Here is a 26,923-nt window from a genome sequence, read left to right as displayed (position 1 = left end):
ACATTAATGTGTTATGGCGCGTTCTGTTCATATGTAAGTCCATTATAAATTATAACCTATAGGCCTAGGGACAGATCTTCAGTACTACAATTTTTTCTTAACTCCGCCATGTGAGTTTAGTTTAGAGAGAATGTGAAATTTTATATTTTATGTATTAGCTCAAATAAATTATATATAAAGTTAATAATCAGTGAAGAGGTTAAGATTATGAATTAAAAACTGTGTTTTCATTTCCCAATAAACGTGACCCTAATTATAAGACTAAAATAAAATTTTAGTTCTTTATTTTATTCGATATGTAATTTTAGTCCTATAAAAAAATAAAAATATTTGATTTCCTATTTTTTAAAATATTTTTTTTGGTGCAGCCATAAAATTCGAACCATTAACAGTTAATAAGAAAAGCGTTGAGCGCTAAATTACTATCTGACACTGTAATATGAGATTTTTCAATTATTAATTTGATTAATATAACTTTTGAATTTGATAGGAATTTAATTAAAAACTATTGTTATTAAAAAATCTTTAAATCACCTACAAATTTAATTAAAATTTTTAATATTATAGTCACATAAGTAGTTTAACCATCAACATTTTAATATTAATGATTAACATTTGTAAAATTGACAATTGAACCAAAATGATTGATTTTGAAAAATAAGAGGTCAAATGTTTTTATTTTTTTATAGAAGAACCAAAATTACCAATTGAATCAAATAGTATAAACAAAATTATATTTTAACCTTATTATAAATATGTTTTGTGTATAGAAAATTTTGTTTTAGGTTGTCGTGTGTCCTTAACACACGAAATTTTATACGAAAACCATTACGAATGTTTCATAATTAATATGGATAAAAAAATAAACAATTATAAAAAATTATATTAAAATTTTAGGGTAAAAAAGTATCTTGGTTTGAAATAAGAATCTTTAAATTTATAAATAAATAAATAAAACTTATAAAAGATTTATATTTATTTTACTTCAAATAAATAGATAAAATTTTAAATTTATAAATTATTATGTGCAATATTTTAAAGATAAATTTATTAATCTTTTATAAATGATTGCAAAATATATTGATGCCGTATGACATTTTTCATGTAATAAAATAAGCAAGGGTGACAACGACAATCACATGCGAAGAAAACCATGTGCGCAAGGCCATCGGTCCCACATTATTTTTAATAAATAAACAAGACAATGTAGTTTTCCATTTTCCCAAAGATTGTTTATTGAAAATGTTCAACTACACTTAAAAAATGATGGTAAAACAAAGGACATTATAGTAATACATAAAATATAAACAACAACAAATCAGACACATACACACACTTAAAACTAAATAAATTAGCGATTTTCCTCTCCTGATAGAAAGAAACTTTAAAAATAATTGTCGATTTTTCTTTCTTTTGTTTTAAGATCAGCATATACCCAACAACAACTAAAACTAGTACAACACAAAAATAACCTACAACAAATATGAGTAAAGCAATACAATGTAATATAATTAGTAAAAAAATGGAAGATTTGAGTAGAGTAGTGCTACCTGATGTAACTCCCGTAGAGGCTCAATATATATTAAGAGCACGATTTCCTAATATCAAAATGCTGTTAAAAAAATACAAAGGGATGACTCTCTTCTCTTACTTTGGTAAGGATGATCCTTCTTCTTCACTCAACCCCTTCATATAACAAAGATTTATGACTCCACTTATAAATGAGACTTAATCAACCTTGTCTCATTTCTCCTAAATTTCCAATCAGCAAAAAAAGAGAGCTTAAAAGTGTATTAATTATTATAAAAACTAAAACTGAATCTTGAGATATTTTGAGGTATTAAAAACATATTTTACCCTGGATATAATAATATATGTGACAATTTTAAACAAAAAAAAAACACATAATTATATGAACTTCAAGAAAAATATAAAAATTATCAATTCAACTCATTTTTTTTATAGAACTAAATTCACTAATCGTCCAAACTCAAAAAAATTCTAATATTCAATAACATTGGTACGTACAACACCATGCTATAAGTCTATAACAGCTAGCAAGGGAAGGTTTGTCTGCTAGACTTTTTTAATTTAGTCCTACTATTTTAGATAGAACTGGACATGTAGATCACATGCATTCATTTTGATCATTCTTTAGTTGTACACTAATAAAGGTCACTTACTCATATCATATGCTTTGGTCTTCATAACTTTTCCCTAAAGACCTTGTCACTGAACCTAGCTAAAAGATTGTTTATTACGCATTGCTCCTTCCTGAAAATATATAATTTGGGAAAGTGTGACCCACCATCCACGTGAACGTTTCCAAAAAATACAAATTAGTACAGGATGCATGTATGGGTTTTCATTTGTTTGTCTGCGGATGCAAAAAAGAAGAAATAAGGGATCCAACAAGGCAAAAGCAGAGGTTCTATAGGAGTGTCTCATTTGAAAGTTAGTGGCTTAATGCCCTATGCCAATTATTGATGCAGAGAATCCAAAAGAGAAGATGAACAGAGAAAAAAGTGAAGCACGCTTTAATTTAGTTGGACATGGGTAAGTGGGTCAGAACTCGGAATTAATTGAGTCCACGGACTTTGAATAATTTGTTAGGAAATTGCTTATTGTTAACTATATGTACTAACATTCAGGCAATACTTGCTTCATTAATAATATGTGTGAACGCAGGTGTTTGGAAGGAAAAAGAGAAAGGGAGAGCAATAATTTTTCGTTTGGTCTCTTTTTCTTTTTTTGAATCATCTAAGGGTCAAAAGCACAAAAAAGAATACTTCATTAGTTCATTTGATCTTTCTCTGGATACTCTCACGAGTGACATTAATCGCAGTTCAAGTCACTCAATTACTCATTTCTCCTAGCCTATGTTTTCATTAGAGTTTTACAGTTAAATTAAGTCTAAACTCAATTCAAAATGATATTAGAGTTTATCGAAAAAAATTCAAGTTTCACATTAATTAAGCTCAAACTCATATGATACTAATAGGAGAAGGGGTTCACTAGTTATAATGCTGGAGCAGTGTACATAAGCTGAAGATTTTTTTTTTTTTGAACAGGTATACATAATACTTACTTTACATTCTCTGAACATAATTAACAACGATTTTTCCAAAATATATGATGCACTAATTTATTAAATTGTTATAATAAAGTCATTTTTGTGTTTTCATTTTCAAACTTAGTATTTATCCATTTAATATCACTCATTTTTCTCTGTGTGTAACTCTCTCATCGGAAGTTTTTAATACTAAAAAAGATACACGCCTCATTTAAATGCGCGGGTGCATCACAAGGGTGCAAAAGCTAATTTAGTAAATAGAATGAGGGTGTTTTTTTTCTGCACTTTTCATATTGCTCCCAGAATGTTCCGCAAGTGCAGGAAGCAATTGCCATAAAAGGAACGTAAGTCATTGCTAAAGCCTAAGAGTCCAAACAAATTAGTACAGGTTCAGATACATGCAAACAAGGGTTGGTGAAAAAAAAAAACTAAGTTACTTAGTAACATGTGTTGTTTTATGATAGGAAGCCCATGACAGCAGGCCCAAGAGGAGCACTAACAGACCTTCATATCTTGATGATTTTGTGTAGCCTCTGTAGGATCGAATAGCATTACTGATGTTTCAGGATAATGCCAAATTCTATTAGAAGCTGTCAGTAATATTAGTGGAGTATGAAGTCTGTTATTAGTGGAGAATCAATTCTGTTAGGATCACAGAAGCTTGTTATTACCTATATAAACATGAGTAAATAAATGAATCAGCAGAGATAAAGTTGAGTAAGAATGTAAGGAGGTCCCTTATCTCGAAATCAAGGTCTCTTCCCTCTATTTCTCCCTCTGCCCATAACATTTTACTTTCGAAATGAACTTTGCAATTAATAAAATTTGATATGATTTTAACAAAACAAGTTATTTAAACTTTTCTGGTGCTAAAATGGTTCTGATTTATATACTTTAAAAATTATACTTTTAAAAATATTTATATTTTATCATTTAAACAAAACCAATTCATCTAAACTCATTTAAAATATCATTATCTAAAATAAATCAAGTTTTTAACATTAATCCTTTCAAAATCCTTTTACCTTCAATCTACTAAAGTCTAAAACAAATAAACTGTTAAATGTCGAGAAAATATTGAGAGCAATAAATTAATACGCGTTTGTACTAACTTACGGTGTTGAAACCATTTATAATCAATAAGAGAAGACTGAGAAGTTGGAAAAAAAATGTTTTTTCTTCAGAATCTAATCAAAATCAAACATCCCATAAACGCTTGAAAGGGGTTTACTAAAACCAAATCAGAGTAATGTTCTCAGGCCACTTTTGTTTTGTTTTTTTTTTAAAAAAAAATATCATGGGTTTGCCACAAGGGAAAGAAATAATAGATTTTAACTTGAGCACCCTGATTGGTGCTGATTGTAAACCTGACTCGGCTCAACTCATGATGAAAAAGTTGAGCTTGAGCCAAGCTTGTTCTGTCTCCAGTGGTTTTAGCACTACATGGTTATGTTTGTCTTACACTGACTTGCCTGAGATCAGTTCCTGAAGGAACATAGATAGTTTATCAGAAGATTCAGAACAGTTGAGAACATAGAGATCAACGCACAATCACTAATAGAGATTAATCAACCTTAAAACACAAGGCGACTCTGGTATTTTCCACCACTTAGACACAGTTTAGCAGATATCGCCTCATGAATGTAGCCCGTAATTGCTTCATCAATCATCACAGTGATTTATTTGTATTGAGACGTATCAGAGTATTATATAATTTCGTAGAAAATTATCGGTTAAAAATGAGTAGAAAAAAATATATCTATATCCACATCAATTAAAAAACACTCTGGAAAGTACGAACCGATATAGTTCATACAAAATTAATTGCTTAACCATTTACAAGTGGTTCACTTATTTCAAGCAATTCATTTCTGAGACCGGTGAAAACAACAGAATCTGTTTCCAGGGGCTTGAACTTAATTAGAGCAGAAGGTACCAGGTCCTCTTCCTCTATTGTTTTAGCATTTTCCCCTGCTTTTGGAAAATGGGGGATCACACGTCGTTGGATAAGTACCGGATGCATTAGCTCAAATTCCAAGCCTGGTTCTTTTAATGCCGAGCAGACAAACTGTAAATCAACATGTAAAACAAGAACAGTGCTCAGTTGCTGACTTAGAATAAACAGAAAGACATAGAAAATGAAGAACAGACAAATGGTAAAAAATCCATTCAAAATGTGTTACAAATGTTCACATTACATGATTATAAAATATAGATCAGGATTAGGGACGTGTGTGTAAATTGCAATTGTAATAATCTAAACGTAAACTGCAAAATGTTAAGAGGGGAACTTTTATGTTGCAATGAAGAATTTCCAAGGTTGAATTCAAAACAAAGCTCCAAATTAGATTACTGGTGTTTTGCTATAATATGCATTAATGAGACTTATCATTGACAGCATGCCCAGAATCCTTTGTTAAATGCAATCAAGTTACGCATGGCATTTGCAAAATTCGCTTCATTGTTCTTATGAGAAGTTTCATGTTGAGCAGCTGAGTGACATCTATCTAAGACACCAGTATAAGCATTTAGAACCAGATGTAAAGCTAGCTTTGCTCCAGTAAACCACAAAATACCATATCATCAGATGGACAAACAAATTTAAATCAAGTAGCAAAGGACAAACCTTGTAGATAGCAGCAGTTGGTTCCCATGGAGCAAATACACCTTGAAGTACAACTCCATCTGGAAACTGAATCCTGATAATAGCTTTAGTGTATCTCTTCCTGGAAGCTTTTGCTTGTTTTTCTCTAAGTGACTTAGGGATTAAAAGCTGAGAATCTGCAATCTTTTTTCTCCTTAATTCAGCTTCTCTACTGACCTCTTCGGCTGAAAGGCTATAGAAGGAATCTGGTAGCTCAATTTTAGCTGCAACCCTTTCAGGGACAGCAAAGAAGACCTTCACCTGTAAGACCATTTTAAATGGGAAAAAACAGACATTCAATCTAAAGATTAGTTGATTACTTAATTTGGAAAAGCACTAAAGTGACAAACTAATAACTAAAGCACCAAACAGAATTACTCAAAGTCTCAAACAAGGAGATTTCACCAAGAAACTAGAAATACTGGAGAATAGATTTATGTCTCTCATACAGTCACAGTTACTAACAGTTTCCACAGCTGAGTTAGAAATGCCAGAAATGAACAAAATATATCCTTGTTTAAATTTAGGTATCTGCCTTTTCCTCTTAAGTAAATGAATAGAAGAAGTGGAACAAAGACTGAAAATTATTGATATTCAAGTCAGCAGGTTGTGGCCATGCACTCCAAAAGTTACATTAGCTTGGAATTATAGGGCTAACAAATGGAACAAAGAAATGACTAGAAAAGTTCTGAGGCTTCACTAACGACATTTTGGATCTTACTTTTTATGCCTGTAGACATTTAGCAATTTCCTTAGTAACTTGAGAGTAAATTACAAATATTGCATGCAGGATCTACACATAAATAATTCCAACTTTACATAAATTAAAAAGGGTGCATTCCTTTTTGAAGAACAATAGAGATATTAACTCAAGTAAAATACTTAAATTTTATGCATGATTTTTTATTTGTTGAATTACTGTATTAGGATGAGTTTCTCTTGGGGTGTTTATACTTGGGCACCACAATAATAGCTTTTGCTAGTAGTTTTGCTTTTGCTTAAATCTTCTCTGCCTTATGCCTCTTCTATTAACCACATATGGCACCCAAATTTAAACCAACATATGTCAGCCCTAGTTATCAACCCTTACAGAAGTGTTTTGACCAAACATATCACCAATTTTTACAATGTCTAATTGTCCACAAAACCCTAGATCACCGCCCAAAAGAACCTACAATTTACTAAGCCCCTACTTTTACATCCAGAAACAAAAATAAAGATATAAGGGTAACAAAGAAATCTTAGGCTTCAACTCTATATAAAGTTACAGTTGGAACCAAACCCAATGGCAATGATTATATGAGAGATCTTCTACAAATTAGCTAATGGAGAACTAATTTTAGCTTATGGAGAAGCTCATTTCATTTTTTTCTTCTCTTAGAAAAGCTTCTAAAGAAACTTACTCAAACAGGCTCTATATATGCTTCATATCCTATCTTAACTCTGCTATTCCAGCGTTAGATATCTTTTATGTTCCTAATCCTGTAAGCAGTGCTACTGAGATTAAAACCTAACAGTGGTTTCTAGATCTTCGACACCTTAGTAAATTATTCACAAGTAGATTTTCCAGCCAGAATATGAATTAAATACGCAAAGAAACTTCCTACAAAAGCAAAATGCACAGTGGCTATACTTAAATGCAACCAAGACACACTCATAAAAGCAAATGAGAATCAGATAATGGACTTATTTTCTCCACTGCCCACTTTCAGAAGCATCATCAACACAATTATACCTGTCTGTCGACCAGCTTTGGTTCAGCCTTTGGACCCATCTCAGCAGAAGTTGCAGACGGCGAATCATCTCTCTTTGGAGGTCCTTGTTGTACAAGTTGTGATTCCAGCAACACTATTGCTTTCTTAATGATTTTTATTTGCTCCTCTGTGGGAACCTCCATCACTGCCCATGTCTCTCCATTCTCCTCCCGGAGTTCAAATCCTACGAAACTCAGCAACTCAACTCCCCCGGCAACATCACCAACAGCCTCTTTTATCTTGGGATTATTCATCCTGATCCTCCTAAACTTCACATTCGCAGGTTCCCTACCAATATTCCTCAACAGTTTGAGAACAACATCGACCGATCCTTCAGATGGCTTCCCTGAACTGTAAGTCTCAACACAAACCTCAAATTCACTATCACTATTAGTATTAGACCCACCATCACTCTCTGAGGCCCCATTTCCATCATCACCTCCACGCTCAACAGGGTTATTCAAACAACCGTCAACATGTGCAGACACCTCTTCTTCGGATCTAAAGGGTTGTTTACAAATAGGGCATTCAAAGACGTCCAGCGAGTACCCATTTTGTGATCTATTGGAATTAGTGACCAAAGAATCAAAGGGGTCAAAGCCATCATCTTTGCGAGGCTTCTCGGTGGTTCTATATGGGTCCGTTTTCTGGGGTGAGGGTTTGGGATAGGGTGTGGCTGAAGAGGAGGGTTTCTGCGAATTAGGGTGGGGGCGAGGGGTAGGATTGGAATTAGTGGGAGAAGAAGAAGAAGAAGAACCGAGGACTCTACCTTGGCCCTTGAATTTGCCGGATGAGGAAGAGGAGAAAGGGTTGTTGACTTTCTTCATGAAGCCCTTCACCTTACCTTTGACGTCGTCCATTGCTGAAACTCAAATGACAGATCAGAAAAGAAGGCTTAAACGAGTGAGGGTTGAGATCGCATAAATGAAATGTTTGAGAAAGAAAGCACAGAATGTCCAGAAGCTCGAGCTGGGTTGACTTCACACCTATGAGGAAACTTGTCCAATGAGCTTATGCCACTTCATCAATCCTCAATCTTTCACAAATCCCACCCTATTCTTTCATTTACGGGTCTCCTCTCCATCTTATCTTATAATAATAATAATCTTACAAAATTAAGAGTATGAGTAAAAAAATAGTTAACATTACAAAATTAATCATGTTAAAAGTGAACTTGCTTTGTTTTCCAATTTGTCTTTTTATTATTAAGAAAAGATAACCAAAATAAAATACAAGCTTATTTTATAGAAATTCTTATTAATCGTTGTTTGTTTTAAGATGAATCTAAGTTTTAAAAAATACTTATTTTCTCTCTTTAGTCTTTACAAGACATTTATTATAAAAAAAATAAAATTTATTAAAAATATATATTTTTAGTCTTTATATTTCAAAAAAATTCTTGATTTTAGTTTAAGTAGTTTACAGCCAAAACATTTTAATTTCTGAACTTTTAAAAATAAATAATTTTAGCCCTTATGATAGATACACTTAATAATATTTTGTACGTGACATATCAGGAGCGACTAAAAATAATAATTTTTAAAAGTCCAAGGATCAAAACATTTAATAATAAAGTATAGGAACTAAAATCAAGAATTTTAGAAAATATATTGACTAAAAACACGTTTTTTCAGCCTTAGGACATCATGTGTTTCTTCCTTATAAATAAGATGTATGGTTTAGGAAAGGCAAATATTATAGATGTTTTCCTTATTTAGTGAAAGAACATGTTTATTCAAAACTAAAAAATCACTTAGAAAGGTAATATACGTGTTATTGTCCTTAAAGCGTTACAAATGAACTCATTTTATTTGGTAAAAGAACATATTTATTCAAAACAAAAAATCTTGAAGAAAGATAATATAAACTGTTATCGCCCTTAAGTTGTTACAAATGAACTAATTTTAACTCAATGTATTAAAACCTTTGTGAGTAGAAACAACTATAGGACATGGCAATTTTTCACCTAACTTAACGTATAACTCGAGGATCGACACATAACTGAAAGTAGGATGTATACAAAGAGACTCTCTGATTGTGTTTCTTAAAAGTATTTTTCATTCAATAGGTGACAGTAATTCTTCATAATAAGGACCTCTTATTTTTAAATTCTGATAGCAAATCTAAAATTACATTCTTAAATATTTGATTGAGTTCCTTCCACTGCAAACCAATACATATTTAATATGCCATGTCTTGAGAACATTTTATATAAAGTTGTATTTTTAAAATTTAACGGATTAATTTTGTGCGCAGCGGTTGCTTAAATTATTCATCACTTTAGTATATAAATTTTTTAAGTCAATTCATTAGTAAAAATCATAAAAACATTGCATTAGCAACTGCTTTTCTGAATGACGTAGCAGAAAAGTAGAGATATTTTGATGCATATAAACTTATTTCTACAAAAAAAATAAAAAAATCTGTATATAAATTTAAATATGAACCACCAGATAGAAAATAAAAGCGAAAAGAGGAGGGAAAACCATAAAGAAACTGTAAATGCATGTTTGAATTAAAGTTTAAAGTTTACAAACTTAGGTTTGTAAAAACAACCCAAGTTTTGCTTCTGCAAAATTAAATTTCCAACCAAGTGCAACACATACTTTTGGAATAAAATAAAGTGTCACCAAAATGAGTTTATTCTCTAAACTGAATTTGAAAAACCAACCTAAGTTATCAAGAGATGCAAGGGTTAAGCATTTTATGATAAAAGAAAACACTTTTCAGATGTATAAATCAAAAGATTACTGTTTGATTGGATTTATAAGAACGATAATAATCTTGCGAGGCTTCCATCCGATGTAAGTAATTAAAGTTAATCTAAAACTTCTTTAAGTGTCCTATTCAGATTTGATATTTAAGAAACGTTTACAGAAGACACGAAAAAGAAGGCAAAAACAAGATATTAAAAGGGGAATAATAGGAGCCCAGCAAAGGAATATCGCGGAGAATTACATTTAACAGGACAAAGCACTTGAACAGAGCAAGATTCTGCTTGTTGCCTCACCTTCAGGATTAGAATCTGTTCACTTGGTAAATAGGCAAACAGAACGAGGAACAACCATATAATGTGAGACCCAAGACAAGTAGACAACCCAATCTCCAAAAGTTCAAGAAAAGAAGATTCAAGCAAAGTATAAAACACGCAAGCTATGTTGAAATATCACTCTAATCTCTATAGAACTATACTAACACCCCTCATCAAAAGTACGGAAGAGTCTTAACAATTAACATTATACAAGTTAGATAACATTAACGAGTTTATAGAGTTCGTTAAGAGAATTGCGGGTTAAATCTTAAAACTAACAGAAATACTACAACATTAGAAGAGAATTTAGTAGGCAGATAAACGATTCAATAATGAACCTAAAATAGAATTTGGGGCATAATGAACCCTAATACTGCAGAAAGGGATTGAGTTCAAAAACAAGATAAAAGAATTACGTTAAGAGAAAATCTGCTTACATTAACCCCTGCTTTGTCAGGTTATCTATTCTTTATTCAACCATGCAATGCTAGAGATCCCTTTCCCTAATTTGACAGCTCTATGAACTTGAAAAGAGAAATTGATAGCAAGATGCTCGAACTCCTTATAACTAAATAACCGGATTCAATGCACGTCTAACTTAATGTGCTGAAGTTGTTGACAATCAACAAATTGAGGTTGAAATTTTGATAATTCTCTTACAACCATGTCAAATTTCAAGTAACAGAACAGACTTCCAATACGGGCATTCTCACGTCAATAAACAGCAATAACAACAAATCATAACAATGCGCAAAATCAAAGTAACACTCAACAATAATAGAAACGGTGTTTTTCCTATGATATAAGAGAACGACGAGGTAGACACAACAAAAAAGGTGATAGAAATAGATGGTTCCTAAGACAAAGAAGAAGACAGAAAGTGGAGGTGTATATCGGAGGGAAGGATGGATGGAATAACCGAATTATCTCAATCGCGATTCTTGAAGCGTTGGAGACGCTGGTTCAAGTTGTCGATCCTGACGACGAGGTTGGTGACGGAGTAGAGGAGCCAGTAGAAGAGGAGAGCGGCGGCGATGAGGAGGGCGTTGCGCTGGCTCTTCATGATGGATTTCTGGTGGCGAAGGTGCTCCGACGGGGTGCAGGAATCTGCCTCACAACTTGGACGAGTCTCGTACTTCCAATATATGTCCATGAGAAGGAACAGACAGAAGGGAACAACCGAGAGGAACGGCTTCAGCAGGTTCCGGGTCACAGCGACCAGACCCTTTCGGAGAGCGTCCAGCCCCGGGATGGTCAGGAGAATGACCATTATGGCCTCTGCGGCCGCGGCGTACCCTAGCACAACCCACTCTAGCGCCATCAGATCTCTCTTACTTTTCTTCCTCCGCACAAGCCTTTTATATCCCACCGCTTCGCATTTCGATGTAACTCTGACTAGACACGTGCACACACCTCCTCGGCTAAGTTAAGTAACCGCGTCTTTTTTTTTTTTTTTTTTTATAATAATACTCTCGGGCATTTTCTACAAACTCGGGCTTTGGATTAACTTTCAGTTTAATTATTGCCTATTGGGTCCAATTTGAAGAAACAGAATCGATTTGGTTGTTTCTTCTTATACCTGTTCCAAAATATATGTTTGATATATTATGGATTAATTGATCTGGAATGATACATGTATCATGGAAATGAATTCTATAATGTCTATTCCGTAATATTTCAAACACACATTCCGGAACATGTATTCAAAGAATACATTTTCAGAATACTTGTATCGTTGATTCATAACGTAAGGTGACAAAGGGACATAAGGATAACGTGATAATATTAAAAAGGGACTTGTTATATTCACTCTCCTTCTTTGCTTATCCACTTCCCTTTTCTAAATAAGGGAGTGTATTTTTTGAAAAATAAATTGAAAGGGGGAGTGGATATAGCAACTGCCTATTAAAAATTATGCAAAAAAGCAATAGCCCACAACATCTTAGATTTATAGATTTATTATTAAAAACCCATTTAAGCCCAAAATGAAGTCAGGCCAGTTTACGTTGATTCACCTACATTTGGGCTTGGTTTGTCCTGCAATATTCTTAGTTTGTTGCGTTCTTTACTTAAAAAAGTTGACTGAACTAATAAGGGAGTTGCTACGTGCACCCAGCATTATTGCTGGGGCACCCAGCAAACAGTGAAGTGGCAAAATTGTCCTTCAATAATTCTTCTTCCGGAAGAAGTATTTCCGTAAACTTTTCGGAACAAGTTTTTCCGGAAAGTTTCCGGAAAAAGACTTCTTCCGGAAAAAGAATTTGGGAATTCCGGAAGTACTCACAAACTTCGTCCGGAAGACCTTCATCCGGAAGTTTCCGGAAGAACCTTCTTCCGGAACTGAACTTTTTTTAAAAAAAAATTAAATAATATTTAATGCGTATGTAATGACGATTTTGCCCTTGTGTAATTTTCTTTAAATTAACGCGTAAACGCTTCTTTCTACTGCGCTTTCGCTTTCTTCGCTTCTTTTTACTGCCTTTCGCTTTCTTCTGCTTTGTTTCTTCCGGTTGCTTTGTTTCTTCCGGTTGCATTTTCGCTATTTTGGTGTTCTTCCGGTTGCGCTTTCGCTATTTTGGTGGTGGTCCCGTGAAGTATTTAGAGATTCGGTGGTCCCGTGTTCGGTATTTGAAGTTTTGTTAGTGGCTGTTCTTCCTATTTTGTCGGAGGTACGCTTTTATGGGTATTTTTTTTCTTTTCCGGAAGAAAAGTAGTAAAAAAAATGTGTATGCGGAAGAAATTTTAGGCACTGACGCCTTTTCCGGATGAAGTGTTGCCGGAAAACACATCCGGAAGAAGGTCTTCCGGAAGTTACTGAGCCCTATTTCGGAAGAAGTGCTTCCGGAAGACACTTCCGGAACCACTTCTTCCGGAATAGGCCTCAGAAACTTCCGGAAGACGGTCTTCCGAAAGTGTTAAATTATTAGATTTTTTTTTATTTATGTTTTATAATTTATATATATATATTTGTTTAATAATGGATTATTTGTTTAATTAGGTATAATGGTATATATTGTGGACATTAAAATTTATAACAATAAAATTCATTTAATAATTTTTTTGTTTTATAATGATATATATATATATATATATATATATATATATATATATATATATATATATATATTTCTGTTTTATAATTTTTTGTATTTCTGTTTTATATATGTTGTGGATAATTTAATTAGGTATAATGGTATAATATTAAATGATTTAGGTAACTTAAATGTATAATGGTACAAAAATGTTTTATTAGTTGTTTATTATAGTGATAAGTTTAGTTTAAGTAAATAATGTAGTTATAAATTTAGAATATAGTGATAATTTTAATATAGTCGTGTATGATGCATATGTCCTATTAATATGTTTGTTATTTAAGGTGTAGTAAATTTTTGGATGTGGTTATATGATAATTTGAATGTACTTGTGTATGATGCATATGTCCTTAAGATGGACGAAGATCAATGGAGGTATGACTTTGCGATGTCACAAGAAGTTCATATGGATTATGATTATGATAATCAAGAAGAATGTGGAGTGAATGAACCACATGTCGATTGTTCAAATGCTTTTAATACATCTCAGGTAATCATAGATAATTTGAGTCATTGGTTGAATTGATGGTTTGTATGAAAATTAATGTGTTACGGTTGCGTTGTAGGTATTCGCTACTCGAGATGATGTTTTGCAATGGGCTCGAACAGTTGCCCATGAAAATGGATTTGTTGCAGTGATTATGAGATCTGACACAGAGACCGGTAGCAGAGGAAGAAGTTCATTTGTGTTAATTGGGTGTGAAAGGAGTGGTACGTACAAGTGTAGAAATAAAGAATTCGTTAGAAAAGACACCGGGAGTAGGAAATGTGGTGAAGTTGATCTGTGGGATTCATAATCATGAATTGGCGAAGTCCTTAGTTGGACATCCATACGCTCGGCGATTGACTAAGGAAGAAAAGAAAATTATTGCTGATATGACAAAGTCGATGGTGAAATCGAAAAACATCTTGCTAACGTTGAAGGAACACAATGCCGACAGTTACACCACGATAAAGCAAATTTACAATGCAAGAAGTGCATATCGTTCTTCAATAAGAGGAGCTGATACCGAAATGCAGCATCTGATGAAGCTTCTCGAACGTGATCAATACATTCATTGGCATAGATTGAAGGATGAAGTTGTGGTGCGTGATCTGTTTTGGTGTCACCCAGATGCAGTAAAGTTATGCAATGCATGTCATCTGGTGTTTTTTATAGACAGTACCTACAAAACAAACAGGTACAGACTCCCACTACTTGACTTTGTTGGAGTGACACCAACGGCGATGACATTCTCTGCTGGGTTTGCATATCTGGAGGCTGAGCGTGTTAATAATATTGTATGGGCTTTGGAACGATTTCGAGGCCTATTTTTAAGACACGATCGCCTCCCTCTTGTTATTGTCACTGACAGAGACCTAGCACTGATGAATGCAGTGAAAACTGTGTTTCCCGAGTCTACTAATTTGTTGTGCAGGTTTCATATCGATAAGAATGTGAAGGCGAAGTGCAAATCTTTAATCGGGGAAAAAAATGCGTGGGACTATGTAATGGATAACTGGGGTACTTTGGTTGATTGTCCGTCCGAATACGAGTTCCATGAGTCATATCAGAAGTTTCAAGTTGCTTGTTCGCCTTGGCCGATGTTCGTTGACTATGTTAACGACACATGGATTATCCCCCACAAGGAAAAATTTATTACAGCATGGACGAATAAGGTCATGCACCTAGGCAACACAACAACAAACAGGTATTAACAACTGATTTTATTTGTTAGTAACGATTAATATTAAATGGTATTTAATTGTTGTATATTTTCATGTTTGTTGTGTATTTTAAATGTAGGGTTGAATCAGCTCATTGGGCTCTCAAAAGAGTACTACAAAATAGCGTTGGAGACCTATGTAGTGTTTGGGATGCCATGAACAACATGATCACGCTGCAACACGTCGAAATTAAAGCATCCTTTGAAACCAGTACGCATGTGGTTGGCCATGTATATAAAAAAACCTTATACAAGAGGCTTCTTGGGATGGTTTCGAGGGATGCTTTAAATCAGATTGCTTCTGAGATTGACCGTCTACGTTATCTCGGCAACAATCTCTCTTCTTGTGGTTGTGTGATGAGAAGCACGCACGGGCTTCCTTGTGCATGTGAGCTTTCTAGGTATACTGCTAGCAGCATCCCATTGGAGTCAGTCCATCTTTTTTGGAGGAGACTTTGCTTTTCAGACCAAGGGTTATGTGAGACGGAAGTCACCATCAAGGAAGAAATAGAGGTCATATCTAAAAGGTTTGATGAACTTGATGTGGCTGGCAAAGTAAATCTGAAGAGTAAACTTCGAGAAATCGCATACCCTGATCATAACTCTATGTGCCCTCCTCCATCAAAGGTGAACACTAAAGATGCACCGAAGAAACCGATGAAAAGAAGTCAAACATCCACAAAGCGTGATCCGTCTTACTGGGAGTATGTTGATGCTTTTCATTCTGTTCAAAGCAGCAACTCTCCAGTGAAACGAAGTGCATCATGTTCTCAACCGCGTCAGCCAACAAGGATCATCCCGATGTTGGATCAATTTGCATCATTCTTTCAAGGTTTCATTCGTGACGTTGTGGATGTGAAAGCGGACGGTAACTGTGGATATCGGTCCATTGGCGCTTTATTAGGTATGGGGGAAGATTCGTGGCCGTTAGTGCGTAATGAATTGCTTAAAGAACTTGGCAGGTGATCGCATGAGTACATGAACCTCTTCGGTGGCACAGAGAGATTTGAACAATTAAAGTTGTCCCTACTTGTTGATGGATTTTCAAAGGTATGTTTTTAGGTTAATTTTTTTTAATAACAATGTTTAAATTACTTACATGTGTATGTTTGGTTCATTCAGGTTAGTGTGGACAAGTGGATGGATATAACAGACATGGGATATGTGATTGCTTCACGGTATAACGTAATCCTTGTATCGTTGTCCCAACAACAAAGCATGACATTTTTCCCTCTTAGAAGTCAACCACCACCTGACTCTTCTGGCCACCGCATCATATGTGTCGGTCACGTGTTTGGAAATCATTTTGTTCAGGTACATTGAATATAGTTAGTGTAACAATTATGCAATGACTTCGCTTGTTCGTTTGGCACGGTCAGCGCATGATATAATGTTTGTTCATGTATAACAGGTTTATTTGAAAGACCATTGTCCGTTGCCGCCCCCAGCGCTGTTGTGGTCAACCAATTGTTATTCTCAGGCAAAGCAATGGGCAATTCCATATATTAGTAGAATGCAGGAATACACAAGCTTGATGTCATTCAAAACACACTATGTAGACCTAAATGAAGACTAAACATTCATTGTTTATTTATTTGTATTCATTATGCGATATAATTCGTTGTAACCCGTCACTAACCAATTAATATTATCAACTACTCGTTTGGTTAAGCAAGGAAATTGTTGGTCCAACAAAAATCATTTACGCGTACAGCATACATCATTGTCATAATTGACAACACATAATGACATGCATGCGTGTTACAGTTTGAGCGTGATAACACATTGGTTGACTTCAGTACACATTTTGAAACTAGCAGTCGCTCAACAACACATTGGTTGACTTGACTACACATTAGCGACAACACATTGGCTGACTTGACTACACATTTACGCGTGTCTATTTTTTTGTAAACAAAGTTAAACAAAGGCTCGGTCACAACCATCTATATATATGGCAGACTAGGCTACTAAATCACTCATTATCTTGCTTTCAAATAATCTCCCAACTGATACACAAACTATGGCATTTCTAGGAGAAACTAGCAGTCAGACAATTGTCAACTCAAGGTTGGCTTTCATTTATCCAAATGGATCGATTATTCACAATGATACTGGGGTTTACTTCCAAACTTCAACTCCGGTGCCCATTCGAGTACCAAATAGGTGTGATTTTGCAAGCCTAAAAACCAGAATACACAATACCCTTCAGCTATCCGACAAACAATTTTTGGATGAAATTCACTACCGGAAGCCATTCACCGATACAGGTAACCAAATTCGCTTTGATTGTATCAAATTGATAAATGATGACGATGTCAACACAATGTTAATGTGTAATGATCAATTTTCTTGTGTTGGTCCGATTGAGTTATTATGCACCGTTGGAAGAACACCAGATGGAATAATAAACTTACTTGAACGCACTATGCCTCGTATTCATGACGCGATCCCGTATTACAACGGCAAATGGAACATGCCACCGCAGAACAAATTTGTTGGTTGCGCGTTCACAGGAAAAAATCCTAAGAAATTTCAAATTCCTTCAACATGTACCATCGATGAACTGAAGAATTTAATCAAGCAAGTTGCACCTAAAGGGATCCCCCCTCTTGGAATTCACGAATCACAAATGGTAAGACGATTGTTTTTCCGCCAACCAGCTCGGTTTGAGTATTCATATACGGTTATAAAATATGAAATAAATGAGCTGATCACCAACGAAGAACTGCTGAAGGTGTTAGTACAATCTAACTACTGGAAAAAATATGGACCAATAGAAATTTTAGCTGTCTTTACTAAATATGTTGAAGACGAGGTCAGTGGGACGTCGCTAAACAACTGAATGTCATGTTTAATTTTTTGTTTTTTTGTTGATGTAACCTTTATATGTTTACGGCGTGTTTAATTCCCATAATAAAGTTGAATGCGTTGTTTCAGTGGTCCAAAAATTTAATTGTTAAAAGGGTTCATTTCGTAGTTTTTTGGATTTTGAGACTTTGTTTTGACGTGTTAGTTGACGGAACTGGGGAACGGGACTATTTTTTTTGGATTCTTTGACGTCCAAACATGAGAAATGGCCGCCCTCCATTGTCTCAGGGCACAGGCACACCCACGCAAAAAAATCCCAAACATGGGTACTTGAACATGGAAAAAGGGTTCATTTCCTATTTTTTTGGATTTTGAGGCTTTGTTTTGACGTGTTAGTTGACGGAACTGGGGAACGGGACTATTTTTTTTGGATTCTTTGACGTCCAAACATGAGAAATGGCCGCCCTCCATTGTCTCAGGGCACAGGCACACCCACGCAAAAAAATCCCAAACATGGGTACTTGAACATGGAAAAAGGGTTCATTTCCTATTTTTTTGGATTTTGAGGCTTTGTTTTGACGTGTTAGTTGACGGAACTGGGGAACGGGACTATTTTTTTTGGATTCTTTGACGTCCAAACATGAGAAATGGCCGCCCTCCATTGTCTCAGGGCACAGACACACCCACGCAAAAAAATCCCAAACATGGGTACTTGAACATGGAAAAAAGATTCATTTATGTAATTCTTACAAACAAAACTCATGATTCTAAAAACTTATGTTTTTTATGTAATTCTTACAAACATGGAAAAATGGTTCATTTATGTAATTCTTACAAACATGGGTACTTGAACATGGAAAAAGGGTTCACTTATGAATTATTAATCATTTTAAAAACTTTTATTTTTTATGTAATTCTTACAAACAAAACTCATGATTCTAGGTTCCCTTTTTTTAAAAATAAATTTAAAACAACCGTAAACTTCGCTTAAGGACCACAAACAATCGGAATAACAAACTATATTATAAAATAATAAACTGTGCAAAACACGTCAACTATATTAAACAAAAACTGTAATAATTACAAATATTCATGTCAACTACAACACAACAAAATAAATACAATGATCAATGGTCCGTGCGGCGTCTCTGACGAGCCCTGACCGTCCCATCAGCACTGGGTCCCCCTCTCGCGATCGTCAGGCAGTCCTGCATAATGTCATATAACTCTGTGCCTGCAGTGACTATCCTAAGGTTGAGCACACGCTCCAACCTCTGTGCAATCGCCTCATATCCCTCGTAATCATCCTGTCAAAGTCAGTAAAAACATTTATTATGAAATTCAAAATAAACAACAACTCATAAAACATTAAACGCGCAAATAATCTTACCACATATGGAGGGGGGTCAAATGCCACTGGAACCTGGGGGCTGGGCGGCTGTATGTAGTCCTCAGGGTCTGCAGCTGGTGCATCCCTCTGCTGGTCAGCTGCCTGGGTCGGTGTCATGAAAGGGTGAGATATGCGGAAAAACCACTCAATGTAATCCGCAGATACCTGCCCAGGCACTAAACAAGGCTGACCCGCAGGTAGTAAGTGATCCGCAAACTCCATCCACCTGTCATCTATCTGATCCTGTGACAGTCGTGCACTAACAGGCGGCGGAGGGATGCTCTGGATGTAACCGAACTGGCGTACCACCCTCTCCGGTCGAACTGCGACGATCATAGGACCCCATCTGAGCTGACCCTGGAACGATGAAATCTCCTGAAACGCCCTAACACCCCGATGCTCCGTGTACGGCAACCAGGACACATCTGTGACGGTCAAACCATCACAACGTGCCCTGTAGGGTGCTCCTGTGATGCCCTTCATGTGCGCCTTCGACGTCAACCACCGGGAAGCACGTGGGGACGTCTCCTGGTATGTGTCGTCAGTCACGCACTGATGCACACTAGGGAAGTGCTCATAGATCCAGCACTACACAATAATTGAGGTTAACATAACATAAAAACATGTTTAAATCATAATCGAACCTAACATATTAATAAACACAAAATTTACCTGAAATAGCGTCAAGTACCCCGCAAGCTGTCGGGTGGTGGTCCTACAAGCCTCATCTAACTGGTCGTACATATGAACCAGCGCGGCAACCCCCCAAGCGTAACCACCACTATGAGCGAGGTCCCGGAAAGCGTCAAGGTGGACCACATGCACGTATGTTGCACTCTTATTAGCAAAAAGAGTGCAACCGACAAGGTGCAGCAAATAAGCGCGAGCTGCGACAATCCACCGCCGGGCCTGACATCTGGTCTCATAAATGTCACGAACCCATCCTAATCGTACATATGCTCCACGTGTGAGCGCTGTCTCGGCTCTGGCCTCCTCCGCAGACACTTTCAGCAACTCCGTGAGCAAGAATCTGGCCTCCTCCGTAGAAAGAGCGTGGAAACTGTGCAAGGCGCCAGTGATGGGCAAATGTAGAATGGACGACACATCATCCAATGTGATCGTCAACTCTCCTACTGGAAGGTGGAAGGTGCTAGTCTCACTGTGCCACCTCTCCACAAATGCGGATATAAGTCCAGGATCGCCAGTAATAACTGAACAATCTATCAGTGGACTTAATCCTGTGGCAGCCACCAGGCCTTCAATCTCAGGCACTGGCCTCCCAATCAGTGTCAGCTTCCTCCCATGTGACACTAACTTCAAATCAGGACGTTCCTGATTTGAAGTACAAATTATACAATTATTAAAAAAAAAATTAATCATAAACAAATAAATAAACAATGACAAATAATTAACAAATTAAAATACCTGTCCACTCCACACGGCATGTGCAACATGCTCGGCAAATGATGTGAGCACTGACGGGTCACGTGGACCACCAGGGAATCCCTCTGCAGCATCATCACCATCTGACCCCTCACCACTATCAGCACCCTGTGCGTCCGCACGCATCTCAGGTGCCTCCGTAGGCTGCTCAGGGACATCATCAGTCATGTCAGCGACGTCCTCAGCCATATCACGTCCCTCCGTAGTCATCTGATGAACGCGTAGCCTACGGGCTGAGGCAGTAGGCCTACGCCTCTCGGGAACATCGCCAGCATCCTCGTCAGCAGCTCTATCTCTGCCTACAAATCTACCTATGGCACGACCTAAACCTCGTGTTCTGGCCATGATCTGTAAATCATGTCGAACACGTTTTTTTTTCGGTCAAAATATACACAATTTTCTTTATAAAAAATCAACTTTATTTATAAACAAATAAGACTAACTTAAATCAAATCATTTTCACACATACACGACCTAATTTTAAAAAAAAAAATTAAACAACTTCATTTATATAAAAAAAACAACTAATGTAAAATAAAATTATTAATAAACATGCACAACTTAATTTTTTTAAAAAAAAATTAAACAACTTCATTTATATAAAAAAAAACAACTAATGTAAAATAAAATTATTAATAAACATGCACAACTTGATTTTTTTTAAAAAAAATTAAACAACTTCATTTATAAAAAAAAAAAAAACACAACTAATATAAAAATAATTCATTACTAAACATCCACAACTTAATTTTTAAAAAAAAATAAACAACTTCATTTATAAAAAAAAAACACAACTAAATTACTTAGTAAACATCAACAAGTTAATTTTTTTAAAAAAAAATAAACAACTTCATTTATAAAAACAAAACACAACTAATATAAAAATAATTCATTACTAAACATCCACAACTTAATTTTTAAAAAAAATTAAACAACTAATGTAAAAAAAAAATTATTTAGTAAACATCCACAATTTTTTTAGTAAATAAAATACTTCATTTATAATAAAATAAACTAATTAATTATAAAAAATTAGTATTTTTATAAAACTTCCAAAACACACAACTTTAATTATAAAAATAGACAACTTCATTTTTAAAGAAAAAACACTAATTTAAAAAAAAAACAATAAACAAAAACAAACACAACTACTTTTATAAAAAAAAATTAATTTACAAATTAATATTTAGTAAAAATACACAATTTAAATTATAAAAAAAATATGACATCAAAAACCCAAACTTCATTTTTCATAAAATCTAAAAAACAAAATAACCAAAATAAATAAAATAATTCATTTAAAAAAAAAAACAATTTCTGTTTAAAAAAATTTTTAAAAAAAAAACACAAAAAAAAAACAAAAAAACCACTTCCGGAAGAAGTGGTTCTTCCGGAAACATTCCGGAAGAAGGGTTCTTCCGGAAAGGTCTTCCGGAATTTTGGAAGATCTTCCGGAAGTGCGCGTCTTCCGGAATTCTTCCGGAAGAACCACTTCTTCCGGAAAGTTCCCGGAAGACGTTTTCCGGAAGTCTTCCGGAAGAAGTGTTCTTCCGGAAGACGTTTGGTTACTTCCGGAAGAACACTTCTTCCGGAAACTTTCCGGAAAAGGTTCTTCCGGAACTTCCGGAAGAACCCCTAACGGGTCTTCCGGAAGACTTCTCCGTCATCCTTTTCCGCCATTTTTTCCGGCGTACTCTCGTCTTCTCCCCGCTCGTCTTCTACCCTAAGGTTACTACCCTAAGGTTACTATCCTAAGGTTCCACGCTGAATCAATACTGGATAGTAAAAGCAATGGAGAGTTAGGGAGACTAACCTCGAAGGCTGTTCGCGGAGAAGACGGAGAAGAAGAAGAAGCTTGGCTCGTGGTGTCCGGAAGAAGACGAAAGCTTGGCTCGCGGTGTCACGGAGGATCAACAGGAATGGAAGAAGAAAAGAAGTAGCAGTGGTCTTCCGAGAAGAGGAGCGCGTTTTTAAATTTTTAACTTAAAGGGTAAAATGGCCATTCACTAAAATTGCTGGGTGCACCAGCAATATTGCTGGGTGCACCTAGCAACTCCCACTAATAAGTATATAAGGCCCTATTGAAATTCGGCTATGGCTATTCTGCTTGTCTGTGAATAAGATGATGATGTGGCTTAATGTTCTGTTGTCCCGAATAGACTGTTCTGGTGTTCTTAGTGGAAAAAAGCAAGGTGGTTGAGTAAGAAGTGTTTTGACTTTTGAAACAGTAGAGTAGGTGCTTGACATGCACACATATGTACAACCTCACAATCACTAATTACATGGAGATAATAATCCTTCAAAGCTTTATTTTTCTTACTACAACGCCAAATGTCTAACATTTATGGAGACCTAACCTAACTATCAATTTTTATCGTAGGTCATGATTATTATTATCCCTACAAAGGAAGCAACAAAGCTGAGCTGATTGATATAATATAACTGAGGGTTTTCTAACCGATCATCATGATTAAAATGGTGTTGCAATAGTTTTTTTTTTTTTTTTTTTATAAAGGTGTTGCAATAGTTGAAGGTAGCCTTATTCCACTCTCCCACTCGAGTATGAATTGTTCAATATTAGATTATGTTAAGTATTTACTACTGGATAAAATAAAATAAAAATGAGATGAAAATGAAGTAGAATAAAATTAAATGTGATATAGTTATAGTTTTATAATTTAAATATTTTTATAATGAAATAAAAAATAATTCTATCCCACACTCCTTAAATTTTTTTTATAAAAAGAGTAGAAATAATTACTCTATTTGATTACTTTCATTGATAGATCCGATCATAACCTTAATCTGTAGAGAAAATTGCTAAAAGTTATGAAATTTGTTTTCGTAAAAAGCGCACGAAGGTTGATTTCGGTGAAATTCTTCTTTGATTTTATAATTATCTTCATCAAGATTTGTTTTACAAAAAATCACCACCTTAGATGCTTGTGACTCGTATGATTGATCCAAAAAAAATAAAAATCCTACTAAGCACTGCTCATCAATAGAACTGTTCAACCTTTCAAGAAGAGATCAATCTCATTAATTTTTTAACCTTTTTGGACATGAAGACGAAAATGAAGGAAGAAATAACCTGGCATATCGAATATATAGCCTTTTCCCATTTCCTTTCTTCTACCCCCATTTTGTATCATTATCCAAATTAAAGGACCTGAGAAGCTTCCTGTGTTGCTCTTCATACATATGTCACGGTTGAAGGAAGATAACAACTAATCGAAAGTAGAATCTTACCTTTTCCAATGGCGCCATATTGCAAAACGAAGAAGCAAGTGTAAGCCACGTACTGTTGGTTTACACGCCTTTGTTCGAATAGACTTTTGAAAAGGTATAACATGCCAAAACTACTTGTTCTGTCATTTGCTATTCACATTATTATTATGGTAGAGTCACTCTTTTGGTAGTTTCTTCGTCAATTTCATTCATTTCCCTTATTCTCATATATTAGTTTAATTTCTTACATTAGCTTTTTAACTACTACTGAATTAGAAAATTAATATAGTACCAACTTATTAAACTAAAAATATTTTTAATTCAAGGACGAATTGATTAAAGTTGTTATCACATGGCCGAATTCACATCCATAACCACGGATGTATGTGAGAACCATAAAGTATGCTTGTGGATAATCATGGATGTTTATAAGGACCACAAAGATGTCGTTTTTTTGGTCTTCTGATTTTGAGGACAATGAATTAAGAATTAATGTTTTAAGTTTTTGTTCACCGAATTCATATAATCAAATTGTACATTTTGTTTAGATAACTATATATATAATATATGGATTCTCTTCATTTGCTACCAAAATGTTGTAATTTGCAACAGAAGTAGGTGGACTCATGAATAGTATGGACGAGGGATGGATGTCTTTAGCCAGCTAGAAACTGTGTTGTGGATTTCAAGTTAGATATTAGTAGTGATTTGAAATTCCTAGCTATACTCTGGTTCCTATTCATCTATATGGACCAGGTATTTTTACCTTATACATTTAAATAAGGCATCAATGACACTACTCCGAAATTCAACAAAGATGTTAAATGTATTGATAAATGCAAACCATAAAGCCGAACCTATAAACAAGAAAGCCAAATCTGATAAAGCAGAAATGTACTGATGCTCGTGAAGCCAATCTGTATTGCCAACCTAACAAGTTATTAATCCAAAGTTAAAGAAGAAATTGTCATTGAGATCATATTCAAATCCATTACTGTACATGTTCTTGGCACCTTAACCATGCTGGAAATTAAAAATTAGAAGTCTACTCTCAAACAAGAGAGTAATTAAGTTAGCGGTTAACGTAGATAGAATTGTTGATAGAAAAATCTCCTATAAAGAAAATGTATACTTTGCCTAATAAAGTTCTTGAGCATCTCTCGAGACATATTGCTGGGAAAAAAAAGACTGATAGATCAAATTCAACGATTTCTTTATACTACTAATAAGACAGCTTATATGCTTCCTTGAGTATGCGCATACAAAATTGAGAGGGCAATATCCATGCACAGATTAAAGCTTAAAACCATAATTGTACATGAAAGGTGTGGGAAATGGTGCGAGACATCAATCCTCTTCTTTTTTTAAGACTTCATACCTTTTTCTTTAGTTAATTAGACAATCAGATTTGCAATATATAATACTAAAGTTTTATAGCTTTTTATTCAGTTCTGTCATACCACAATCAACCATGTTTTGTAATGTCATGCAATTAATACTACATTAATGTAATTGAAACAAACAACTACATTGACTATTTTTCTAAGTGATTTTTATGCCGGATTTGGTATTACTGCTCATACATTTTCAGAAGTATGAAGAAGAAAAGTATTAAATTCACAGCTTTTTTCAATTACGTTATTATTACAAGTTTCAAATATACATAATATTTCAAAATAAACAAAAAAAATCCTATCTTATACAGAAAATGCACGTGGAAAAAACAATTTTCTATATTAATCCATTTAAAATTTTGGTGCCTAATGCACAAAATGGTTAATAATGAGATGCGCAATTTTACGTATTCTAATAAAAAAATTGTTACTCTAAATTCCTTAACCATTGCGACATTACTCTAAATATTTATGATTTTTAGTTGATAACTTGCATTTATTCACTGTCATGTTGCGTTTAAATTGTTACGTGAATTGATTCTATTAAATATTGGATAAAATTTAGATGAAGTAACATAATTGTAAAATGAAGAGAAGTTGAAGTATCCATTTGGCGCTATTAAAACTTTGGGAACTAAAATGGTACGATTATAATACTTAAAAGGATTAAAAATGTAATTATGTCATTTTTTAGGGGAAAAACAAAACTGACAATATAAGGGTAGGCTACATAATGTGCAACATTAAGATTCCAAATTCAAATTGGTAGTCAATTTTAAAATTTTATTATCATCCTCTTATTCCTTTTTTGATGACCCTGCTTACACTCGTCTTTACTTTAATGCCCCTCTTTGGTCAATGCAATCATTTCTTCTTCCTTATGAATTTGTTAATGCAAGAATATACAATGAACAATGAACACAACAGGATTTCATAACTTTTGTCACGTATGCCATCGTATGTCCTACATTCTGCTTAAGAAAAGAGAGACAAGGAATGTTTCCATAATTAAGATTAGTAAAGTAATGACGCTAAGTGGTGCCAAGAATTACATATACTAGGACAAAAACAAGTTTCTTTATTAAAAGCGATCCCAAAAAGCAATTGATGATGAAGGAAATAGATAAAGATGGGAAGAACGAAGAATCCGGAGGGATCTCGTGAACATTGTTAACTTATGAGGACCATGGTTCTGTAATTATTAGTACTTTATACCAATATCTAATCCATCCTTTTCTCTTAAATTAATGGCACATTGGTCCTCTTATAGTAAAATAATAGAGTGATGATGATACTTCCTTAATCATTGCAATATTATAATTTGGCATCTTTAGTATTCAATGTTTTCTTTTATCAG

At 34.7% G+C, this 26,923-nt stretch overlaps 2 protein-coding genes across 2 annotated transcripts; both read right to left on the bottom strand.

Annotated features, from left to right (window-relative positions):
- Positions 1 to 4,782: 4,782 nt before the first annotated feature.
- On the bottom strand, positions 4,783 to 8,511 carry LOC114413626 (plant UBX domain-containing protein 2-like). The gene is made up of 3 exons (XM_028378118.1): positions 7,453 to 8,511; positions 5,700 to 5,978; positions 4,783 to 5,141 (listed from the first exon to the last, which is right to left on the bottom strand). The coding sequence occupies exons 1-3, from the start codon at positions 8,329 to 8,331 to the stop codon at positions 4,902 to 4,904; spliced, it is 1,398 nt and encodes a 465-aa protein (XP_028233919.1). The 5' UTR covers positions 8,332 to 8,511; the 3' UTR covers positions 4,783 to 4,901.
- Positions 8,512 to 10,888: 2,377 nt separating this feature from the next.
- On the bottom strand, positions 10,889 to 11,875 carry LOC114413625. Its single transcript, XM_028378117.1, has one exon. The coding sequence runs from the start codon at positions 11,821 to 11,823 to the stop codon at positions 11,431 to 11,433; it is 393 nt and encodes a 130-aa protein (XP_028233918.1). The 5' UTR covers positions 11,824 to 11,875; the 3' UTR covers positions 10,889 to 11,430.
- Between the last annotated feature and the right edge of the window lie 15,048 nt (positions 11,876 to 26,923).

This window comes from Glycine soja, chromosome 5, assembly GCF_004193775.1.
Source record: "Glycine soja cultivar W05 chromosome 5, ASM419377v2, whole genome shotgun sequence".
In the NCBI taxonomy this organism is placed as follows: Eukaryota; Viridiplantae; Streptophyta; class Magnoliopsida; order Fabales; family Fabaceae; genus Glycine; species Glycine soja.
Note: the sequence above shows the minus strand (reverse complement) of the source record. Positions and strands in the feature narration are given on the sequence as shown.

Bases quoted from the DNA above. Each gene is read 5' to 3' on its own strand.
- LOC114413626 (XM_028378118.1), bottom strand. From the start codon at position 8,331: ATGGACGACGTCAAAGGTAAGGTGAAGGGCTTCATGAAGAAAGTCAAC. The intron at 5,979-7,452 runs GTATAATTGTGT...ATGGTCTTACAG, and splicing joins CAAAGCTGGTCGACAGACAG to GTGAAGGTCTTCTTTGCTGT. The intron at 5,142-5,699 runs GTTTGTCCTTTG...GTTGATTTACAG, and splicing joins CAACTGCTGCTATCTACAAG to TTTGTCTGCTCGGCATTAAA.
- LOC114413625 (XM_028378117.1), bottom strand. From the start codon at position 11,823: ATGGCGCTAGAGTGGGTTGTGCTAGGGTACGCCGCGGCCGCAGAGGCC.